Source organism: Bubalus bubalis, chromosome 3, assembly GCF_019923935.1.
Source record: "Bubalus bubalis isolate 160015118507 breed Murrah chromosome 3, NDDB_SH_1, whole genome shotgun sequence".
Lineage (NCBI taxonomy): Eukaryota > Metazoa > Chordata > Mammalia > Artiodactyla > Bovidae > Bubalus > Bubalus bubalis.
This window is the reverse complement of record NC_059159.1, coordinates 57,801,221-57,825,266: the sequence shown is the minus strand read 5'-3', so window position 1 is coordinate 57,825,266 and position 24,046 is coordinate 57,801,221. Positions and strand designations below refer to the sequence as shown.

At 37.6% G+C, this 24,046-nt stretch overlaps 1 protein-coding gene across 5 annotated transcripts in view; it reads left to right on the top strand.

Annotated features, from left to right (window-relative positions):
* STXBP4 (syntaxin binding protein 4) overlaps positions 1-24,046 on the top strand; it is a 235,071-nt gene that overhangs the window by 116,657 nt on the left and 94,368 nt on the right. For all 5 annotated transcript variants that reach the window (XM_025281286.3, XM_044939655.2, XM_044939654.2 and 2 more), the window contains one exon: positions 19,526-19,702. In XM_025281286.3, the coding sequence (XP_025137071.3) occupies positions 19,526-19,702 (177 nt within the window). The remainder of the gene's footprint in view (positions 1-19,525; positions 19,703-24,046) is intronic.

Below are 24,046 nucleotides of genomic sequence, written 5' to 3'. Positions count from 1 at the left end.
ACAAAGAGCACAGGATCTTTACATCACTGTCTTTTAAACTAGTGACTAGTCATCAAATTTGCACATATACATTAAACAAGGTTAACAGCTGTGTCCATGGTGTTTTTCATACGGTCAACTTCAAGAAACTGAGACAGAAAATTTCAAAATAAATCCTACAATGGCATGAAACAATGAAGAAAACAGTCTGTTGTTTGAAAATGCCAACAAATCAGAAATTTTGATCCAAGGTAGCTGGAGCACCTTCTATTACCATAAAAAAAAAAAAAAAACTTTTCTTCATTATCCAACTGAAAGTCTCATGTGACACATGTAAAAGTTAAAATATCTGTGCCATAAGTCTGAATTTTTTAGGCTGTAGATTGACAACCTTATGTAAATTTGGAAGTCCTTTAAGACAATACCTCCCTTGGGAATTCCCTGGTGATCCAGTGGTTAAGACTTGTGTTTTCACTGTGGGGACTCAAGTCTGCTCCCTGTTCTGGGAAGATCCTGCAAGCTGTATAGAGCAGCCAAAAAAAGAAAAAGAGACAATACCGGCCTGAAGTATGCATTTAATATTATCTCATATCATGTGGCTCATCTAAAGCTGAAATAAAGTACTTGTAGTTTTTCAAATTTTAAATCATTTGATCATTGATATTGTTAGAAATGTCTTGTATTCTGTGAACATGTGTGAAATAATTGAAGATCTTTTATTTTTATAATATATTTCTTCTATCAAAACCAAAATTACCACATTGATTTAGAAATGGTTTACTCTTTTATGCAAAAAAGCCAACCAAGCTGGTCAAAATTAACAAATGTTGAACGTTTACTTCTGACTTCAAGTGACTAATTTCATTAGTTCTTACTTAACTGTTAGGAGAAAACTTTTATTTATTTATTTATTTTAATTTTCGGCTACTCTGGGTCTTGATTGCAAGGCTCAGGCGTTCTCTGGTTGCAGGAGCAGGGGCTGCTGCTCTTCTCCATCCTCCCCGGTGCGGTCATTGCCGTCTCACCTCTTGTGGAGGAAGCAGGGCTGCTCTTCCCATCCTCGCAGGCGCTCTCATTGCCGTCTCTCCTCTTGTGGAGGGAGCAGGGGCTGCTGCTCTTCCCGTCCTCGCGGGTGCTCTCATTGTTGTGGAGCACGGGCTCTAAGAGGCCCAGGCTCTGTCGCTGCAACTGGCAGGCAGGCTCTAGAGCAGACTCACTGGCTCTGGCTCCTGGGCTTAGTTACTCCCAGGCATGTGGGGTCTTCCCATACCAGGGATCCAACCTGTAATCCCCACATTGACTGGCAGATTCTTAACCACTGGACCACCAGGGAAGTTCAAGAGAAAACTGTTTAACAAGCTCATCACACATTTGCAAAAATTCTCTCAATTGCTCACTTTTCATATGGTTAAAAAAAACTTTATACAACAAACAGCTTTGTAAATTGCAATTGCATTCATCATAAAATTTTCAAAATATTTTCCTCTAGTTTTTTTTTTTTGCATTACTAGCTAATTCATCTTATTCTTCATCAGTATGTCTTCATTTTAAAAAAAACTTTCTCCATACCTACTTCTTTAAGTATAAATAATTTAACTATAGTCTAATAAAAATAAGTATTTTCATTTAATTACCCATCATGATTTATACAAGTATTACTGTAACTCATGCTGTCTACATAAAATAGTCAGATAAGAACACTTATTGTATAAAAAAAATTTTCAAAATTAATCAATTCATTGACAGTGACCAGATTAGTTGTTTATGTATACAACTCAACTGCTTCACATGCCTGACACAAGCACTACAATTCAACACTAATGTCTTAAATGATACAATGATAAAAGTGCAATATAATTCTACCAAAATAATAAATTTTTGTGTAATGGAAAAATATTTTATGCTTATTAAGCTTTTAAACTTAAATGCAAACTGATGAAAATTAAATGAAAAATTCAGTTCTTCAGTCAACTCAGCTGTATCTCAAGGGCTCAATAGTCACATATAGGTAGTGACTATCACACTGGACAGGGCAGATCCATAACTCTGCATCCCTGCTATTCAAAGAGTAGTCAAGGACCAGCAGGGTCAGAACACCTGAAACTTAGAAATCCAGGTTCTCAAGCCTTACCCCAGACCTACTGAAACAATCTGCATTTAACAAGTCCTCGGGTGATCTGTAATGTACCTTAAAACTTGAGAAGTGCATGTCCAAATAAAAAGCAATGGAGGATTTAATCGGATAGTGGGCATAGAGTTATACCAAGTAGACCAGGGGCATCTGTGTGAGAGATACCATGAGGGTAAAGTCATCCAGACTTAACAGGGATAGCATGTGCAGTAATAATCAGAAAAAGCAATCAAGGCTTTGTAATCTGGTGATTGAGAGTCTGTAATAATGCAATTAACAGAACAGGAGAAATGAGATTGAGAGTTAAAATGTTTTAATTCATAATATAGATTAATGTATATTCTCTACTTTTAGCAAAAATAGTTTTAAAAATATTATATATGTGTGTCTGTGTATACAAACACATGTGTACATACTGAGACAACTATTCACTTCAGAAACAAGCATTGCAATAAAAATATACAACCCAAAATCAATCCTAAAACTTTAAATTTTTTTAATTTAATTGACCTTGTATACCATTTATCTTCTCTTATGTATATGAAATGTTATTATTCTGTTTAAGGGAATTTCTGACTTACTGTTAATGAAAGAATTTCTGTGTTTTAGAAAATACTACTCCACTTTTCTAAGGATTGATTTCTTTTTTTTTACAATTAGCATGTCTTTAAAAATTATAAATAAAATGTAATTTTTATTAACTCTTTTCTTAAAAACTTTTAAAAACCAGAAATTTGAATTGTATGAAATTTGGCAGTTTCTTCCCCTCTTTTAAGTATCCTTTTGAAGATCTTAATGTGAAACCAGTACAGTACTAATAATTTCACCATATACAACCTTTAAATACATAAGTAATCTAATTGTTAAAACACCAGTAGATTGATTTTCAATTTATTTTACAATTCTGGTTTCCAGTTAGTTCCAAAGGGAAAGAAAACACAGTTTGATAACCTTTGCTTACTTAAAACTTTTGCTTGAATTACTGTGAGACCTGATTCTAAAAGCAGAATCTTCCCTTTTTAAGGTACAATAGCTATTTAAATTATAGAAATTAGTTTACCTTTATTTAGTGCAATAGCCCAAGAAGAAAGCATTGAAGAACTGAAGACAGGAAGACAGGTAGAATGGGGCAAAGGGAGAGCAAGGGGAGAAAGAAATAAAAGAATGAAAGAACAAACTGTGAAAGCCTCCTTTTCTACTGGAAGAATCAGGTACCTTTGTATTTTTTTTCAACCAGGGATGGCTACCAGAATACTGTTTTGTAAAGAACTGTTCATAGTATTCTCCAAACTCTAAGTATATTTTACGAGTTTTCATGCCTTATAGAATAATCCAACCTTACTGTTTAAAATCATGAACACAATTTCCCATGAAATTATGTGTACTGCTTGTTATTTTTTCTTCAAGTTCTAACAACTTTTAACAGGCATGGGCCATTTTTCTAGCAACTTCTTTTGATCAAGAGCTTTCTAAAACTTAGTCTCACACGAGTTGTTTTTAAAGTTTCTTTCAGCATACTGTTATGACCTGAGGCAGCAATGAATTGGAGAACAGTCCAAAGCCAAAATATTTAGCTTGTCTAAACCAGTCCTTGCCCTAAAGAAACAGAGGAAATTGTTCATTTGGCAACTTCTCCAAGTTCAGATAAGCCTAGTTGTAGTTGACCTCACCTGTGCAAAGATTGGGTGGAACATTTGAGGAGGGTGTGAAGTCCTGAGGCTGAAACCTGAGGTTAGATCAGCACAGGATTCTCTGTGGACAGTTGAACATGACCTTTGATACAGTTGGAACAGCTGGCATCTGAGCTATCTTGGTTTATGGATTAAGCAGCAAAGGAAACTTTAAGAACAAATGAAACATATTTCTTCAAGGAACAACAATATGTGATTACTAAAGAATATTCACATTTTCATACTTGGGGAGATTGGTTAATTTTGTACATTTATTAAAGAAACAGTAAAACCTCTAACTTTTAGAATTCATGTGAGTTCTTATACCCTTTTTATTCTTCTCTAGTGATCTGAACTTTTTCCAATAGTTCCATATGGTACTAGCAGATATTCCAAGATGTCAATCTCATCTTTAGAGGGAAAAAAGAAGTAAACTACATATATTTGTCAGTTTTTTTCTGTTCTGAAAGGGGACTGTAATAAAATGTTCCTCTATTCCCGTTTCAAATGGTAACTTGTAACCTCAGAATGTCAACCTGTATTTTCTAGCAAGTATCCCTCCTGCTACTCTTGTATAGTCTCAGCCACCTCCGTCCACACCCCTGCTCTTAACACCTAGCAACCACCGATCAGTTCTCTATAATGTTGTCTTTCCAAGCATGTTACATAAATGTTATCATATAGTATGTAACCGTTGAGGATTGGCTTTTTTCACTCAACATCATTCCTCTGGGTCCCATATAGGTTTTACATATTTGTCAGTTGTTTCTTTTTATTCCTGAATGTATATAAAACTGGTGAAATCTGATTAAGGTTGGTGAATTGTATCAATGAAATTTCCTGACTGTGATGTTCTACTATTTTAATGCAAGATATCACCATTGGACAATACTGAGTGAAAAGTACAGGAAACCTCTCTGTTGTATTTCTTACAACTATATGTAATCTGCAGTGACCTTAAAATGATTTTTAATAAGGAAATAAACAAAACAAGAAAAAAGGATCCTCTTTGAGCAAAGAAATTATAAATCTCCTACAATAAAGCCCAGATAATCAGGATGGTGTGATCACTCATGTAGAGCCAGACATCCTGGAATGTGAAGTCAAGTGGGCCTTAGGAAGCATGACTATGAACAAAGCTAGTGGAGGTGATGGAATTCCAGCTGAGCTATTTCAAATCCTAGAAGATGATGCTATGAAAGTGCTGCATTCAATATGCCAGCAAATTTGGAAAATTAAGCAGTGGCCACGGACTGTAAAAGGTCAGTTTTCATTACAATCCCAAAGAACGAAAATGCCAAAGAATGCTCAAACTACCACACAATTACACTCATCTCACACACTAGCAAAGTAATGCTCAAAATTCTCCAAGCCAGGCTTCAACTGTACGTGAACCGTGAACTTGCAGATGTTCAAGCTGGATTTAGAAAGGGCAGAGGAACCAGAGATCAAATTGCCAACATCCATTGGATCATAGAAAAAGCAAGAGAGTTCCAGAAAACTACTGCTTTATTGGCTACGCTAAAACCTTTGACTCTGTAGATCACAACAAACTGTGGAAAATCTTAAAGAGATGGGAATATCAGACCACCTGACCTGCCTCCTGAGAAATCTGTATGCAGGTTAGGAAGCAACAGTTGGAACTGGCCATGGAACAACAGACCGGTTCCATATTGGGTAAGGAGAACATCAAGGCTGTATATTGTCACCCTGCTTATTTAACTTATATGCAGAGTACATCATGAGAATCACTGGGCTGGATGAAGCACCAGCTGAAATCAAGATTTCTAGGAGAAATATCAATAACCTCAAATATGCAGATGACACCACCCTAATATCAGAAAGCAAAGAGGAACTAAAGAGCCTCTTGACGAAAGTGAAAGAGGAGAACAGAAAAGCTAGCTTAAAACTCAGCATTCAAAAAACTTAAGATCATGGCATTGAGTTCTATCACTTCATGGTAAATAGATGGGGAAACAATGGAAACAGTGACAGACTTTCTTTTCTTGGGTTCCAAAATCACTGCAGATAGTGACTGCAGCCATGAAATTAAACAACACTTGCTCCTTGGAAGAAAAGCTATGACAATCCTAGACAGCGTATTAAAAAACAGAGACATTTTGCCAGCAAAGGCCCATCTTGTCAAAGCTATGGTTTTTCCAGTAGTCAGGTATGGATGTAAGAGTTGGACTATAAAGAAAGCTGAGCACTGAAAAATTGATGCTTTTGAACTGTGGTGTTGGAGAAGACTCTTGAGAGTCCCTTGGACTGCAAGGAGATCCAACCAGTCCATCCTAAAGGAAGTCAGTCCTGAATATTCATTGGACAGACTGATGTTGAAGCTGAAGCTCCAATACTTTGGCACCTGATGTGAAGAACTGACTCATTGGAAAAGACCCTGATGCTGGGAAAGATTGAAGGTGGGAGGAGAAGGGGATGACAGAGGATGAGGTAGTTGGATGGCATCAGAGACTCGAAGGACATGAGTTTTAGCAAGCTCTAGGAGCTGGTGATGGATATGAAAGGGTGTGCTGGAGGCCATGCGGTCACAAAGAGTCAGACACGACTGAGCTACTGAACTGACAATGATAGCAATCTGGGTGGAAAAACATATCAAATAAACTTTGAATTCACTTTTCAACTTTAATTCCCTTCAGTTCAGATCAGTTCAGTCGCTCAGTTCGTGTCTGACTCTTTGTGACCCCATGAATCACAGAACACCAGGCCTCCCTGTCCATCACCAACTCCCGGAGTTCACCCAAACTCATGTGCATCAAGTTGGTGATGCCATCCAGCCATCTCATCCTCTGTCATCCCCTTCTCCTCCTGCCCCCAATCCCTCCCAGCATCAGGGTGTTTTCATGAGTCAACTCTTCACATGAGGTGGCCAAAGTATTGGAGTTTCAGCCGCAGCATCAGTCCTTCGATGAACACCCGGGACTGGTCTCCTTTACGATGGACTGGTTGAATCTCCTTGCAGTCCAAGGTACTCGCAAGAGTCTTCTCCAGCACCACAGTTCAAAAGCATCAATTCTTCGGTGCTCAACTTTCTTCACAGTCCAACTCGCACATCCATACATGACCACTGGAAAAACCATAGCCTTGACTAGACCTACCTTTGTTGGCACAGTAATATCTCTGCTTTTTAATATACTGTCTAGGTTGGTCATAACTTTCATTCCAAGGAGTAAGCATCTTTTAATTTCATGGCTGCGATCAGCATCTTCAGTGATTTTGGAGCCAGAAAAATAGTCTGACACTGTTTCCACTGTTTCCCCATCTATTTGCCATGAAGTAATGGGACCAGATACCATGATCTTAGTTTTCTGAATGTTGAGTTTTAAGCCAACTTTTTCACTCTCCTCTTTCACTTTCATCAAGAGTCTCTTTAGTTCTTCTTCACTTTCTGCCATAAGGGTTGTGTCATCTGCATATCTGAGGTTACTGATATTTCTCCCAGCAATCTTGATTCCAGCTTGTGCTTCTTACAGCCCAGCGTTTCTCATGATGTACTCAGCATAGAAGTTAAATAAGCAGGGTGACGATATACAGCCTTGACGTACTCCTTGTCCTATTTGGAACCAGTCTGTTGTTCCATGTCCAGGTCTAACTGTTGCCTCCTGACCTGCATATAGGTTTCTCAAGAGGCAGGTCAGGTGGTCTGGTATTCCCATTTCTTTCAGAATTTTCCACAGTTTATTGAGATCCACACAGTCAAAGGCTTTGGCACAGTCAATAAAGCAGAAATAGATGTTTTTCTGGAACTCTCTTGCTTTTTTGATGATCCAGCAGATGTTGGCAATATGATCTCTGGTTCCTCTGCCTTTCCTAAAACCAGCTTGAACATCTGGAAGTTCATGGTTCACGTATTGCTGAAGCCTGGCTTGGAGAATTTTTTATTTTTTATTTTATTTTTAAACTTTACATAATTGTATTAGTTTTGCCAAATATCAAAATGAATCCAGCATTACTTTACTAGTGTGTTAGATGAGTGCAACTGTGCAGTAGTTTGAGCATTCATTGGCATTGCCTTTCTTTGGGATCGGAATGAAAACTGACCTTTTCCAGTCTTGTGGCCACTGCTGAGTTTTCCAAATTTGCTGGCATATATTGAGTGCAGCACTTTCACAGCATCAGCTTTCAGGATTTGGAATAGCTCCACTAGAATTCCATCACCTCCACTAGCTTTGTTTGTAGTGATGCTTTCTAAGGCCCACTTGACTTCACATTCCAGGATGTCTGGCTCTAGGTGAATGATCATACCATCGTGATTATCTGGGTCATGAAGGTCTTTTCTGTACAGTTCTTCTGTGTATTTTTGCCATCTCTTCATATCTTCTGCTTCTGTTAGGTCCATACCATTTCTGTCCTTTATTGAGCCCATCTTTGCATGAAATGTCCCCTTGGTATCTCTGATTTTCTTGAAGAGATCTCTAGTCTTTCCCAATCTGTTGTTTTCCTAAATCCTTTAATGAGAATCAAAATGACCTGTGTCCAGTGTTAGAGTTTGCCCAAGAAACTGCCTAAGTTAAAGACAGCTTGCTTGGATAAAGAACACAAAAACAGCCCAGTTGGCATTACTGTTTGCAGACAGCAGCCATAGCTAGTGATTCACTGAAGGTGAATATAGCATTTTAAACAAGCTTTAAACAAACATGTATATTCCAAATACCCAGATAGTTGTTTCTTTATAATGTAGGAAAGTTTTTGCTATTTTAAGAAGTCTGAGGGAAATTTTACTACCCTATAGATACTGTAGAATCATTTTAATTGTGTTAAACAGACTCCCAGAATTTTCAGTGTTAAGAGAAATTTGGGAGGGAAATGCTCTTGTTCATAGAAACCTTTCAGTTCAGTTTGATTACAGTATTTTCTATATCAGTTGGCTTAATCAGAACTGGTGTTAGGATTCAGGTTTCTGTACCATGAGCCACTGTTTTTCTGGCTCTTCAGGGACCACACTCACCACTCTTTCCTCAGTTTTTTCACGCATGCCTGCAGTAACTTATAAGGGCCACTTGGGGAGGGAAATGTTTGAGCTTCTTTTATTTAATTCTTATTTTAAGTGAATGCAGTGTGAAAGCTAGACATAATCTCTTCAAGGAGCTCTCAATCTAGTAAGAAAAATGAAAAAACAAAGCAAAATCATCACTTTCTAGAAAGCCCTTCAGAATAAGTGCCCTAGAGATGGTGAGTTGTCAGAGGCGTGATTGTACACCAAAGTAGGTATGCTGCCTATAATTTTCCTTATTAACCAAACACAATGTTACAATTACAAATCTGTAACATTCCATAAGTCAGTGGCTAAGAGAGCACCTTTCCAGGGCATATTTCAAACATTTAGGCAGATGCCAAACATTTTATGTTTCTTAACACAAAGTGAAAGCAATATATGTTAACTTGGCTGACAAACTAGTAAATTTTACTCAAGGAGGAAGTAGTGATAAGGCAGTTGATACCATAAAACTCCTTTCTTGGCAGTTTAACATGTGAGAAACACTTTCGTTACTCTTACTTTGTTATGGGACTCATGACACTGTGTTAAATGATTTATTCACAAACTATTTTCAAATTAAAAGTAAGAGTTCTCTAGTCCTGCCTAACCCTACATAATTAAATCACCCTATTTGAAAATATTGTGTGTACTTTGATTCATTGTCATCCATGTTAGATATACCAAAGATTGTCTATGACCATGGGTTTCAAAGTAAATTGTGAATTGCCTCACAGTTCTTCATATCCAAGGTAGCTGGTTTCCTGATACATTTCTTGTGACCATATATGTACCTTATATTTCATTTGCATCCCTTTCCTACTCTTGCTTTTTCTACTTCATTTCTGTTCTTAATAACTGTTTCCCACTTTTCCCACATCATTTTATAAGATCTCTACATTATAGTTGTTAACCTTACTTCTATCAAATCTGTGGCTAAAACTAGAAAATTATTTTTTGTAAAACTAGAAAATATGCGTTAACTTATACTATGAATTAAAACATTTTAACTCTCAATCTCATTTCACTTGTTTTCCTCTATATACAAATTGTCTTTCTAAGTTTTTAAGTTTTTAAACACAGGTGGTTATTTGTTGTTAAGTCTCTTTTTCTTTGTGAGTTCTCCATTTTCTTTTAACTTTAAAAATTTTCAGTTCAGTTCAGTCGCTCAGTTGTGTCCGACTCTTTGTGACCCCGTGGACCACAGCACACCCGGCCTCCCTGTCCATCACCAACTCCCGGAGTCCACCCAAACCCATGTCTATTGAGTCGGTGATGCCATCCAACCATCTCATCCTCTGTCGTCCCCTTCTCCTCCTTCCCTCAATCTTTCCAAGCATCAGGGTCTTTTCAAATGAGTCAGCTCTTCGCATCAGGTGGCCAAAGTATTGGAGTTTCAGCTTCAACATCAGTCCTTCCAATGAACACCCAGGACTGGTCTCCTTTAGGATGGATTGGGTGGATATCCTTGCAGTCCAAGGGACTCTCAAGAGTCTTCTCCAACACCACAGTTCAAAAGCATCAATTCTTTGGTGCTCAGCTTTCTTTATAGTCCAACTGTCACATCCATACATGACTACTTAAAATTTTTATACCTAGCAATTTTGGATACCTATTTGCCAAGTTTTCTTCCTATTTCTGCCTTTGTTTAGCTCACAGAATAAGAAATTATTCTGTTGTATAGAGTATGAGATGAGAAGCTACACTTTATACTTTCTTTTCCAAATAGCTTTTTGTCGCACCATTTATTTTTATGTGGTATCTCCACTACCATTGGGTATCTTTGGTGGCTCAGATGGTAAAGAATCTGCCTGTGATACAGGAGACTCAGGTTTGATCCCTGGGTCAGGAAGATCCCCTGGAGAAGGAAATGGCAACCCAATCCAGTATTCTTGCCTGGAAAATCCCATAGACAGAGAAGCCAGGCGAGTTACAATCCACTGAGTCACAAAGAGTCGGACACGACTGAGCAACTAATACTTTCACTTTCCACTACCATAAATTAAATTCTCATATAATCTAGGGGTCAGTTTGGGGCTATCTAATTTTTCCAGTAGCTTTGTCAATAAATATTGGGTGGATGAATGTTTTATCTAACTCTTCTTTGGCTAGTACCAATTTTTATATTTTAAATATACCTTAAATTCTTGGGCCATGTCCTACCTTATTCGTTTGTTTGTTTTTTGTTTTTCCTTCTTACTGTTGTTGTTTATTCAGTATTTGCTTATCAGTTCTCACTGACTTTTTTCTTCTTAATGAATTGAAGAATCTTGTTTATTATTTAGATCTTATTATGTGCTGTGCCATGCTTAGTCACTCAGTGGTATCTGACTCTTTGTGACCCCTAGGACTGTAGCCTGCCAGGTTCCTTAATCCATGGGGATTCTCCAAGCAAGAATACTGGATTGGGTTGCTATGCCCTCCTCCGGCAAATCTTCCCAACCCAGGGATGGAACTCAGGTCTCCTGCATTGCAGGCAGATTCTTTACCATCTGAGCCACCAGGGAAGCCTATGAATACTCGAGTGGGTAGCCCATCCTTTCAGGGGATCTTCCTGACCCAGGAATTGAACCGGGGTCTCCTGCATTGCCTGCGGATTTTTTACCAGCTGAGCTCCCAGGGAATCCCCAGATCTTATTATAGCTAGATTCAAATTTGGAATTCTTGGTCAGGTTCCATCAAAACAAAGAAAATTTGATAAAATCTTGATCCTAACTGAATTCTCGAAAGGTTAATTTGGAAGGAATACATTTCTGTTCTTAAACCCCAAACTTCAGATGAATTTTAAATATTTGACAACTGGAAAAGTAGCCTCTGAGTGATACTAGGTTTCACTGAACAGGATTTAAATTCTGATTATTAAAGAAATTTCCAATACTGTCTTCCTTTGGTACACTTGTAACAAGGACTGGAGAAGTAGGAAAATAGTTTTCTTTTATGTCAAATCTCACTAAACCAGAAAATACATGTTCAGGGTTAAGTATACTGTCAAAACAGGGTTTTAACTAATTAATATTTGTATTGTGAGCAAAGTTCGCAGGGTAAAATTTATTAGATAGATGTACTTGTGTGTCTGTCTTTGATTAGGGACTTCTGTTTATAAACAGAGATTAAACATTGTTTCTTTGATTTTCTTTGATGTTCAGAGGCAGAATTCAATTTTGCACCTTTTGGAGGATGAGGCAGCTGCAGGTAAAGAAGTTGACAGCTCTTGGGAGGGTTAATTAGAGCTAATTATAATTTGATTGACCTGCTTTTTCTCCAGAAAGCTTAACCAAGTCTTCCTTTGCACAGTGAGGATTTTTTCTTTTTCATACAAACTAAAGAAAATCTTATTTGTTGAGCTTACAAATATCTATCATTTTTCACACTTACAAAGGAGTGTCACCACATGAATCATGGAATCAAGGATTTGGGTAGGATTGGACAGGACTTTCAAGATTATATAGTCCTTGAGAGCATGTATTCATTATATTAACTTATGATGGAAAATTATCAATTTTAGGGAAATATAAACTTGGTGTACATAATTTTTAAGTCTGTTTAATGAAAACCAAGCAATAAAATTGTCAAGCACAATAAAGTGTAGCTCTCTGTCCTTTTTCAATCTTGGTATTCATTCCACATGGTTTAGATGTAATTTCATTTACTTGATAAATACTATAAAAGAATTTTGTTTTAATTCATGTATAAAGAGAGCATGATGAAATGGTTTGCTTTTCATTATGTGCTATTTTTCATAGCATGACTTATGGTTGTTATTGTAATTATTTAAATGAAATACAATTCTACTTATATTGCTGTAAAATTGAAACCTTCATATGAAAGCTTTATACCTAATAAAATTCTATAAGGCAATTATATATGAAAAACAAAATAGTCATTTTCACTATTTGTCAACTCAGTTACATGTCATATTTATGTTAAATGGAGGACCTGTTAATATTAAATAGGGTTTTACTCTGAGACAACTTGTGTTCTACTTTCGTCAGTCAAGATCTTTTGACATTAGAAAGTTTGGGAGTAAAATATTATTTTCATGACAGTTTAACAGAGCAGTAGGAAATGCTAAATAGCCTGTGGAGTAATTACAGACAACAGATATTATTAAGGATAAAAGGAGGGGAGGACTTCCCTGGTGGCTCAGAGGTAAAGAATCTGCCTGCCAATGCAGCAGATACGGGTTTGATCCCTGCTGCAGGAAGTTTTCACTTGCCATGAAGCAATGAAGCCTGTGTGGCACAACTACTGAGCCTGTGGTCTGGAGCCCGGGAGCCACAACTACTGAGCCCACATACCACAGCTTCTGAAGCCTGTGCGCCCTAGAGCCTGTGCGCCGCACCAAGAGGAGAACCCGTGCGCCACAAATGGGGAGTAGCCCACTCTTGCTGCAACTAGAGAAGAACCCGCTCCACAGCTAAGACCATTTTAAGCTTAAGTGGTCTGGAAAGATGAGAAAAGATAAAATCTAAAGTAGATTTTGAAGAATAGATGGCAGCTGGATGAAGGGAAAAAAGAGGAAAAATATATTCACCTAGTGGAAGGAATAATGTGCTCAAAAGGATTTTGGAGGTAAGGGAGTTTAGTCTGGGAAATTGGTAAGTGAACGCACTTGGATATGTTAGTCCATAAGAGAGTCAGTGTGCTAATACTGGAAAGACTGATTTGGAACAAATAGTGGAGAACCTTGAAGTGTAGAGATTGAGAATATATTTATCATGTACTGTGTACTTAGCAACATTTTATCTAGGTTTGTTTCCTAGGCAATATTTCAGGAAAATTGATCCTTCAGAAGTATGCAGAGTACATTTTAGTGAAGAACAGAGTATGCAGTATGCACCTATGTGTCAGGTGTTAAAGACATGAATAATAACAGCTTGATGGTAAGAATGGATATTAAGGAATGGTGCAAACATCACCAGTGAAGAATTCACAGTGCCTGATAACTGGTTAGGTATGGAGGCGGAAGAGAGGGATGGATGTACACCCAGAGAAGGCAAAAGGAAAGGAAAGGGAAGAACACACATCGGAGACTTACATAAAGTTCTGTGAATTCATTTTCTCCTCCAAGAATGTCATGGTTAAGGGATGAGTTGTAGATTCCTTTTTTGAACCACTAGCAAATTATTTGAGATCATCCCTTGAGAGGAACATTAAGCATATTGTAATAAAATCAATACTTAAGGAAACTAAATATAGCTTGCTTTTAAACATTTTTCCTTCAACATCCCTCTTCCTGCAGCAACCCTTTATCTTTTTCACAGGCTGTAATGGGACCAAGACCAAGAAGGGTTTTCCAATGAGTGGATGTAGGAAGCTGATAAGAGAAGTATTCTTTCGGGCTTGGTAGCATAAGTTACAATACACTAAAACATATATCTCTTGGAGGCCTCCTTTTTCTCCTGTCAGCAGTTGACATTGTGAAAGATTTACTGATTAGCTTAAAAATTACAGAACTTGTCAGTTTAGTGATGTGGATGTGCTGCCTAATTACAAATGAGCAACTGCAGTTAGTGCTTTTTCCTTCTACTTTGGGGAGCCGTTAAAACTCACAACTAGAGAAGGGAAGGTTTTACATAACTGTTGCTAACGTTAAAAAAGACGTGCACGTTTTACTTCCAAAGAACTACTTGAGTGCCTCAGTCATTTCATCCAGTCTAGCTCTCTCATAGCGTTGGTGATTATGTGTCTATTTGAAAACAATGAAGAGGAACAGGGAAAAAGTGTACCAAGAGCTGTAGTTCTTTAACCCTTATTGTGAGAGTTGTTTCAAGCTTATAAAGTGGATGCTGTTATCTACCCTTATACAAATGAAAAAATTGAGTCTTGGAGAATTACAGAGCCAGAAAATGAAAAAAAAAATCATATATCTAAGATTCTGAAGTATATCTAATGCCCATATTTTTTATTCAATATCATGTTAATGAAACAGTGGCAGATTTTATTTTCTTGGGCTCCAAAATCACTGTGGACAGTGACTCCAGCAACAGAATTAAAAGATGCTTGTTCCTTGGAAGAGAAGCTATGGCAAACCTAGCCTCCATTTGAAAAAGCAGAGACATCACTTTGCCAACAAAGGTCTCTAGCCAAAGCTAGAGTTTTTCTAGTATCATGTACAGATGTGAGAGTTGGAACATAAAGTAGCCCGTCAACTCATGGCACTGGAGAAAACTCGAGAGTCCCTTGGACAGCAAGGAGATCAAAACAGTCAATCCTAAAGGAAATCAACATAATATTCATTGGAAGCACTGAAGCTGAAGCTCCAGTACTTTATCCACCTGATACAAAGAGCTGACTCACTGGAAAAGACCCTGATACTGGAAATGACTGAGGGCAGGAGAAGAAGTGGGCGACAGAGGATGAGATGTTTGGATGGCATCACGGACTCAATGGACATGAGTTTAGGTAAACTCCAAGAGTTGGTGATGGACAGGGATGGCATGCTGCGGTCCATGGGGTCACAAAGAGTCTGACACTGCTTAGTGACTGAACAACAACAACAGTGCCTTAAAGGGAGAAAAGTGCTGTATATGGAAAAATACGATATTTTGTCCTTTGAGCTTATGCTGCCCTTTGTCTCAACACAATCACGTAGCGAAGTTCTTGTAGCCTACAAAGATTTTCATTAGTGTGAAGTATATTTTCAAAGGATTTGGTCTGATCTTCCCTGATGGTTCATTGTGAAATTCTAAGGTGGAAAATCCTGATTTGACAACCAGACAGTGTAAGTTGAAGTCATTTTCTCAGTGTCACTAAAAAAATGTTAAGTCAGAGATATGCCTTCATAATTTAGGATTCCCTTTTAGTGCATTTCTTTGTACTGCTTAGTATTAAAATGTGTAAAGCTTTTGTTGATTTTTCTGATTTGCTATTACATCTTTGTTGTTCAGTTGCTAAGTTCTGTCTGACTCTTTGTGACCCCTTGGACAACAGCATGACAGGCTTCCCTGTCCTTCAGCATCTCCCAGAATTTGCTCAAACTCATGTCCTTTGAGTCCATGATGCCATCCAACCATCTTATCCTCTCTCACCCTCTTCTCCTGCCCTTAGTCTTTCCCAACATCAGGATCTTTTCAGTGAGTTGGCTCTTTGCATCAGGTGGCTAAAGTATTGAAGCTTCAGCTTCAGCATCAGTCCTTCCAATAAATTTTCAGAATTGATTTCTTTTAGGATTGACAGATATGATCTCCTTGCTGTCAAGGGACTCTCAAGAGTCTTCTCCAGCACCACAGTTCGAGTGCATCAATGCTTTGGTGCTCAGCCTTCTTTATGGTCCAGCTCTCACATCTGTACATGACTACTGGAAAAATCATAGCTTTGACTAGATGGTCATTTGTTGGCAAAGTGATGTCTCTGCTTTTTCATACACTGTCTAGGTTTGTTATAGCTTTTCTTCCAAGGAACAAGCATCTTTTAATTTTGTGGCTGTACTCACCATCCACAATGATTTTGGAGCCAAAGAAAGTCAAACCTGTCAGTTTCCACTTTTTCCCCATCTATTTGCCATGAAGTGATGGGACCAGGTGCCAGGATCTGAAGTTTTTTGAATACTGAGTTTTAAGCCAGCTATTTCACTCTCCTCTTTCACATTCATCAAGAGACTCTTTAGTTCCTCTTTGCTTTCTGCCATTAGAGTGGTATCACTTGCATATCTGAAGTTGTTGATATTTCTCCCAGCAATCTTGATTCCAGCTTCTGAGTCTTTCATCCTGGCATTTCTCATAATGTACTCTGCATATAAGTTAAGTAAGCAGGGTAACAATATACGGCCTTGACGTATTCCTTTCCCAATTTTGAGCCAGTCCATTATTCCATGTCTGGTTCTAACTGTTGCTTCTTGCCCTGCATACAGGTTTCTCAGGAGACAAGTAAGGTGGTCTGGTGTTCCCATTTCTTTAAGAATTTTCCACAGATTGTTATGATCCACACAGTCAAAGGCTTTAGTGTAGTCAGTGAAGGAGTAGATGCTTGTTTGGAATTCCCTTGCTATTTTATTATCCAACATTTTCTAACTTTTAAACTGAATTAATCTGTACCTAACACAGAGTAAATCAGTGAACTGGCTGCCACATTTTGCCTGATTGGATTTCAGGCTCATGGTGAGGTACTAGGAAAATTCTGGCTCAATTATTACTGACATAGGAGGCTTTACAGTTATTAGAAAACAGCCCAGGAGGAAAAGAAAAAATGGATTTATGTGATCCTGTATTGCTAAATGTGGCACGCTGCTGCTATCTTTTCTTGACTGCTTCCTCTAAGAGTCGTCATTTCAATGCACTAATCTTTTAAACAGCCATTCAGTGGGAATTGGGCTAGAACTTTGCTAAGGGGTCACATTTAGCAGCCTGACAGTTATACATTTACAAAAGGAATGGCATGAATTTATTCAGCAACAAAACCTCTGCACCTCTTACCACCCCACTGCATTTCACACCATATTCCCATCAGTGCACCGTAAAGGCTGTATAAATTCCATTCAGATTCTTCATTTAATTAACTAGCGTTCTTTGAACAAAAATAAAAGTGCTGTTTTTATAGAGGAATAAAGGCTGCATGAAGCAACTGTGAAGGAGACAAATCATCGAATTAGTTATTCTTCATTGCTGCTATGGTGAATTCTCTGCCCCTCCCTTTCTCTTCAGTGATAGTATTATTTTTTTCCTAGCCTGATTGAATGGAAAATGGGGAATGGTGTAGCAGCCTCAAATGTGTTTGAGTGTGTTGTAATGGCCACATCCTAAGCTCATGCAGGGCTGGGCACCGATGATGTTGTCATCTACAAGTGATCTTTTTTTTTTAGCATACTCTGTAGCCAAGACTGTGGACTTTGTAACTAGACAGCCTGGGTTCAAATCCCAGCTCTGCCACTTAACTAAGTTTGTGATTCTGAGCAAACTACTTAACTTTCCAGTTTCCTGTCTATTAAATGAGGGTAAAAATGGACATACCTCTCACAGCACCGGGTAGATTATTTGAGGTGATCTATCCAAAACATTTAGAGCCCTGTTGACACATACCAGGCCGTCACCTCCCATTCGTGCAGTCTTTTGTGCAGCTGGTCCAGTTGTGACACTGGTAACCCTTGATCGCCTGGGCTGAACTGACTGACGTGTTAGTTAGATAGGTGTCCTTTTACCGCATCTCTGCTCAGCACTCTCCAGTCGCTTTCCCTCTGGCTGTGAGTAAAACTAAAGTCCTTACAATGGCCTACAAAGGCTCTCAAGATCTGTCACTCCATGCCAGCACCATCCCTGCCCAGAGACCTGTGAGCACTTTACCCCCATGTCCTGCACCCCCTTCTTCCTGTCCTCTCCTCCTGTCTACTTCGGCCACCCTGGGTTCCTTGCTGTTCTCTCAAGATGCAGAATGCTATCTTGATGCAGAATGCTATGGAGGCACAATGCTATCTCATTTCCTTTGCACAAACTGTTCTCCCTGCCCAGAAAGCTCCATCCTTTCTGCTGTTCTCTGATTAAAAGTCTTCTAAGTGAGCTCTTCATTGACTATCTCTAGTTTGCCATCTCCCCAAACTAGATTATAAATATCGGGTGACAAAAGGAGGACTTTGTATTGTGTTAGGTGCTCCATCTTCAGTACCTGAGACAGAAACTGACACACAGTAAGTACTTAATAGTTATTGAATGTAAGAATGAAAAATTGACCCTTAAAATATGTCCTGTAGTAAAAATATTTCTAACCCTCCCCTAGGCTCAAACAAAAGCGAGTGTCCTGTTAAAGCTCCCAGAAAATTAAAATAGCCATAGTTGAATATTAGCCACGGCAATTGGAGCATAAAGTTCCATTGCAGAGAAAAACAATTTCTGCATCAAGTAAAAAAAAAAAAAAGAAAGAAATGGTTTACATTATAGCAAGTGCAATATTAAATTATATTGTTATCCTGGGAACTGTTATTGAGCCAGCACCAAGGCAGAGTTTTGAGAGTGCAAATGCTTTGGGCCACACCATCCACTTCCTAAGGTGAAAAATACAGCGAGTGTATAGTTTTGTTTTTGTTTTTGTCGTCTAGTGGTGGAGTAAAATGGTGAGAAAAGCATTAATGTTGGAGTCAGGTAAAGCTGGGTTTAAATTCTGGCACTGGTATCTGCCCTTGCATAGGTTATGTTACCTCTCTGAGCCTCTGTTAACAGATTATGTATAAAATGGTTTTTAGTAATGCCTTTCCCTCAGTGTTGTTCTAAATGTGGTGAGCATTGCATCCTATAGAAATGGCTGTATATTTTGCTACTGAATTCTGCCTTTTGGCTTAAATCAAAATGGGGAGGTAGCTCTTAGACTGATGTCTAGGAATAAGATTTGGCTCCTGGGGCTTGGACCACTGAGAAGCCCTTAACACTATAAATCTCTCAGCAGGATCTGATGAAGCTGCAAAAACCTTCATAGAACATGAGCCCTACCACCTACTTGACTTGTAGAAGTCTGCTCTTTTTATCTTTTGAGCCAATTCTTATTCTATTTTCCATTTTCTTCTACTTCTCTTATTTTCAAAATTCTCTCTTAAATGTGTGAAGTTGGAGAGTCCATACTGAAAGTTATCCAAGAAATCAAGGAAAAGTAAGGTCACGCATGACCTTAATTAACATGAATATTAGTTTTCAAATTGAGATATGAATAATATAACTATATTGATTCATTTTTTGAATTATAACTTACAGAAGGAAGAAAATATTTTGTTTAAACCGCTACTATTTTTACATTCTTTTCTTCAATGACATTATTTTTTTAAATATTTAGGAAGCCAAAGCTGTGGTCGAAGAAACAAGAGCCCTGCGAAGTCGGCTTCATCTTGCCGAAGCTGCACAGAGACAGGCACAGGGAATGGAAATGGATTACGAGGAAGTGATCCGTCTGTTAGAGGCTGAGATTACAGAGCTGAAGGCTCAGCTTGCTGATTATTCTGACCAAAATAAAGTAAGCAAAACAGTTCCCTTTTCTGGTTACCATGGTTTCCTTGCCGTAGCTATGTATCCTGTTTTCATTTTTTTTTTTCATCTGCACTTCTAAACTAGGTCAGTGTTTGTCTTCTGTTATTCAGTGGTAGGATGATGTGTCATGGTGGGGGTAATGTGAAGGTTATGAGCCTCCCTTTATCCAGATAGCTTTGGGATGGAAAAGTATGTGCCCCAAATTTATTTGGGTCACTGGTCAACATTGTACAACTCAATTATTAAGTCCCATTACATTGGTTTCCTCCTTTTTCCCTAAACTTGCTAATTTGTCTTTTAATTCTGTTTTACTCTTTGTTTAGAGCACTTGAGGAAGTGTGAAAGTTAAATAACTTTTTGCCAAAGGCCCAAGTTAATTAAGAGGAAGAAACTTGAGTTTGAATTTAGCAGGCTTCAATTTCAGTTGCAAAATACTGAATGCTTTTCAGAAGGCAATGTGACCTTTCTTTTGATGTGAATTTTTATTATGTGATTTTGTAAAACATTATATATACTATATTCATTGAATGGTATTCAAAAACTGTAATAGACATATATACTTTTTTTTTCACTGAAATAAGGTAGAAAATTAAATAAATTGAAATAGATATTTTATAACTTCCTAGAATTTTTTTCTAACCATAATGTGTTTATGTCTCTAATCCAGTCATCTTTCAAGAGAACATAAAACAAATTTGAAAATTTTACATTTATTTATTTAAACATAAAAGAGTTAAATACTTTAAATATACCAAGTGGAAATGAAACTAGTTTTAGAAAAGCAAGATACAGAAGAAAATCTGAAATTTTCTTTGATTATCTAAGAGATACATTTTTCACATTTGCCATTTAAACAAGTTCCAAAAGAAGTCTGATGTTCCTGTCACCCATTGATAATACCATAAGGCCAAGGGGGAGCAATACTTTAGATGGCAGAAATACTAAGGAATGTTGCATATATTTATTATTCTTGACCTAGGTTTATGTTCTGAAATCAGAGATATATGCTTATTTCATGTGAGTAATTTAACATGATTCTGAAAATATTGGTGGGATTATCAAAATATTAAAAGTACTTTTTAAATAATAACTTGATTTATTTTCAGAGGGATAATCAAGTCTTTAAAAATACTTTCTTTTTAAATAATATAACATTTAAGGAATTCATATGAATTTATTCAATTTTTTAAAGCGTAGGTTATTTGCTATTCTCTATTTCAGCTCCTAGCTGAAAAACATTTTTGTCCTAAGTTTTGTGGTAATATAATTAATTCAGTTCTCTTTTTTAGCATAATGGTGTCTCATGCCATTCAGAGGAACAAAATTTTGTTAAGAGAACAAAATCCTAAACTAAGCCATTAGCCCATGTCTGAAAATAATCATTTTTTTTTTTTCCCCAAGAGATGTTAGAGATGAACATCTCAACATTTTCCAAACCCAATACCAGTGGAGAAAGAGAAGGAAACTTTTTTTTGTTTGAGATTGCTTGAAGAGATACTGACCAAAATATTACAAAATTCAGATTCAGATATTCATTTTTAAAGCAGATTATTTTTATAACAATAAATATTTTTCTTACAAGTTTTCCCTTATATTATCTCTATGTTTACTTATCTCCCTTTTTATTTATTTTTTCCTTCAGCTTAAGAAATAAAAATTTACCAATACATTTGAAGACCCACAATGTCCCTTTCCAATTTCATCCCATAAAACCACTTTCCTAGATTTAATCTTAACCATTCTCTTGATTATTTTACTACCTGTATATATATGTACCTTAGTCTTCACTGGTGGCTCAGACAATAAGGAATCCACCCACAATGCAGGAGACCTGCGTTTGATCCCTGGGTACGAAAGATCCCCAGCAGAAGAGAATGGCTACCCACTCCAGTATTCTTGCCTGGAGAATTCCATGGACAGAGGAGCCTGGTAGAATACAGTCCATGGGGTTACAAAGAGTTGGACATGACTGAGCACTTAAGCATGCATGCACATATCCCTTAACAATGTATTGTTGAATTTTGCCTGTTTGTCAACTTTATATGAATAGAAAACATATTACTTTTATTATTCTGACTTGTGTTTTTTTCACTCAAAATTCTGTATTTGTGATTTATTTATTTGAAGTTTATAGCTAGTTCATGTCTTTTCATTGCTTTTTTTGTATTCCATTGAGTGGATATATTACAGTATATTTGTCCATACTATATTTGATAGACAGTACAATTGTTTCAGTTTTATTCTTTTATGAACAATGTTGCTAAAAAGTTTTGTATATATATCCTACTCCACATGTGTAGCAGTTGTCTTTTGTTCATACTAGAGTGGAATTGGTAGGTTGAGTGATGATTGTATGATCAGCTTTACTAATTACAATTAGGCAATGCCAATTGTGTTTGAAAGTATTTAAACTGATCTTAACTCTGTGTTCAGTGACATCACGTGGTTAGCTTGAAATGAGCCATGTAAGATTATTTACACCACGAAATGCAGTAAACCAGGGCTTTGCCTCTTGTCCCAGATAGCCATTAGAGCTAATATTTATGCATTTATTAGGCATTTTTGTTTCTATGTGAAATGTTTTTATTTTTAATGTTGTAAAACTCTTCTCCTGAATTTATGCTTGCCTTTGCACCCTAAAGTGAAATGAACAGCTGTTATTTTCATATAATCCAATTAATCAATCTTTTCCTTCATGTGTCTTTCTAGAAGTCCCTCCATTCTCAAAAATGTTTCTGTATTTGTCTCTAAAAGTTTTTAAAATTTGATCCTTCTTTCATGGTTTTATGTCATTGTATGGGATAGGGGTCCATTTCATTCTTTCTTTCTTTTTCTAAATGAATGATAAACTATCCCAGCCCCTTTCATTCAAAAGCCTCTTTTACTCTAAATCTTCATCTGATGACCCTGTCTAGTTCTTTTTCTTTACATGTGTGGTGGCTACATAATCCTTTGATCTTTTATCTGTATTTTTTTTTTATGATTTTCAGCTTTTTTTTTTTTTTTTAATTCTGCCTGTATTTTAGACTCAGATTATGAGTTCAATTTAGTTCAGTTGCTCAGTCGTGTCTGACTCTTGGCGACCCCATGGACTGCAGCACGCCAGGCCTCCCTGTCCATTACCAACTCCCGGAGTCCACCCAAACCCATGTCCATCAAGTCGGTGATGCCATCCAACCATCTCATCCTCTCTCGTCCCCTTCTCCTCCTGCCCTCAATCTTTCCCAGCATCACAGTCTTTTCAAATGAGTCAGCTCTTCTCATCAGGTGGCCAAAGTATTGGAGTTTCAGCTTCAACGTCAGTCCTTCCAATGAACACCCAGGACTGATCTCCTTTAGGATGCACTGGTCTCCTTGCAGTCCAAGGGACTCTCAAGAGTCTTCTCCAACACCACAGTTCAAAAGCATCAATTCTTTGGCACTCAGCTTTCTTTATAGTCCAACTCTCACATCCATACATGACTACTGGAAAAACCATAGTCTTGACTAGATGGACCTTTGTTGGCAAAGTAACATCTCTGCTTTTTAATATGCTGTCTAGGATGGTCATAACTTTCCTTCCAAGGAGTAAGTGTCTTTTAATTTCATGGCTGCAATCACCGTCTGCAGTGATTTTGGAGCCCAGAAAAATAAAGTCAGCCACTGTTTCCACTGTTTCCCCATCTATTTCCCATGAAGTGATGGGACCAGATGCCATGATCTTAGTTTTCTGAATGTTGAGCTTTAAGCCAACTTTTTCACTCTCCTCTTTCACTTGCATCAAGAGGCTCTTTAGTTCTTCTTCAGTTTCTGCCATAAGGGTGGTATCATCTGCATATCTGAGGTTATTGATATTTCTCCCGGAAATCTTAATTCTACTTGTGCTTCATCCAGCCCACCATTTCTCATGATGTACTCTGCATATAAGTTAAATAAGAAGCGTGACAATATACAGTCTTGACATACTCCTTTCCCGATTTAGAACCAGTCTGTCATTCCATTCTAACTGTTGCTCCCAGACCTGCATACAGATTTCTCAGGAGGCAGGTCAGGTGGTCTGATATACCCATTTCTTGAAGAATTTTCCACAGTTTGTTGTGATCCACACAGTCAAAGGCTTCAGTATAGTCAATAAAGCAGGAGCAGATGTTTTTCTGGAACTCGCTTGGTTTTTCGATGATCCAGTGGATGTTGGCAATTTGATCTCTGTTTCCTCTGCCTTTTCTAAATCCAGCTTGAACAAATGGAAGTTCACGGTTCACATACTGTTGAAGTCTGACTTGGAGAATTTTGAGCATTACTTTGCTACTTTTCACAACTATTTGTAAGGCCTCCTCAGACAACCATTTTG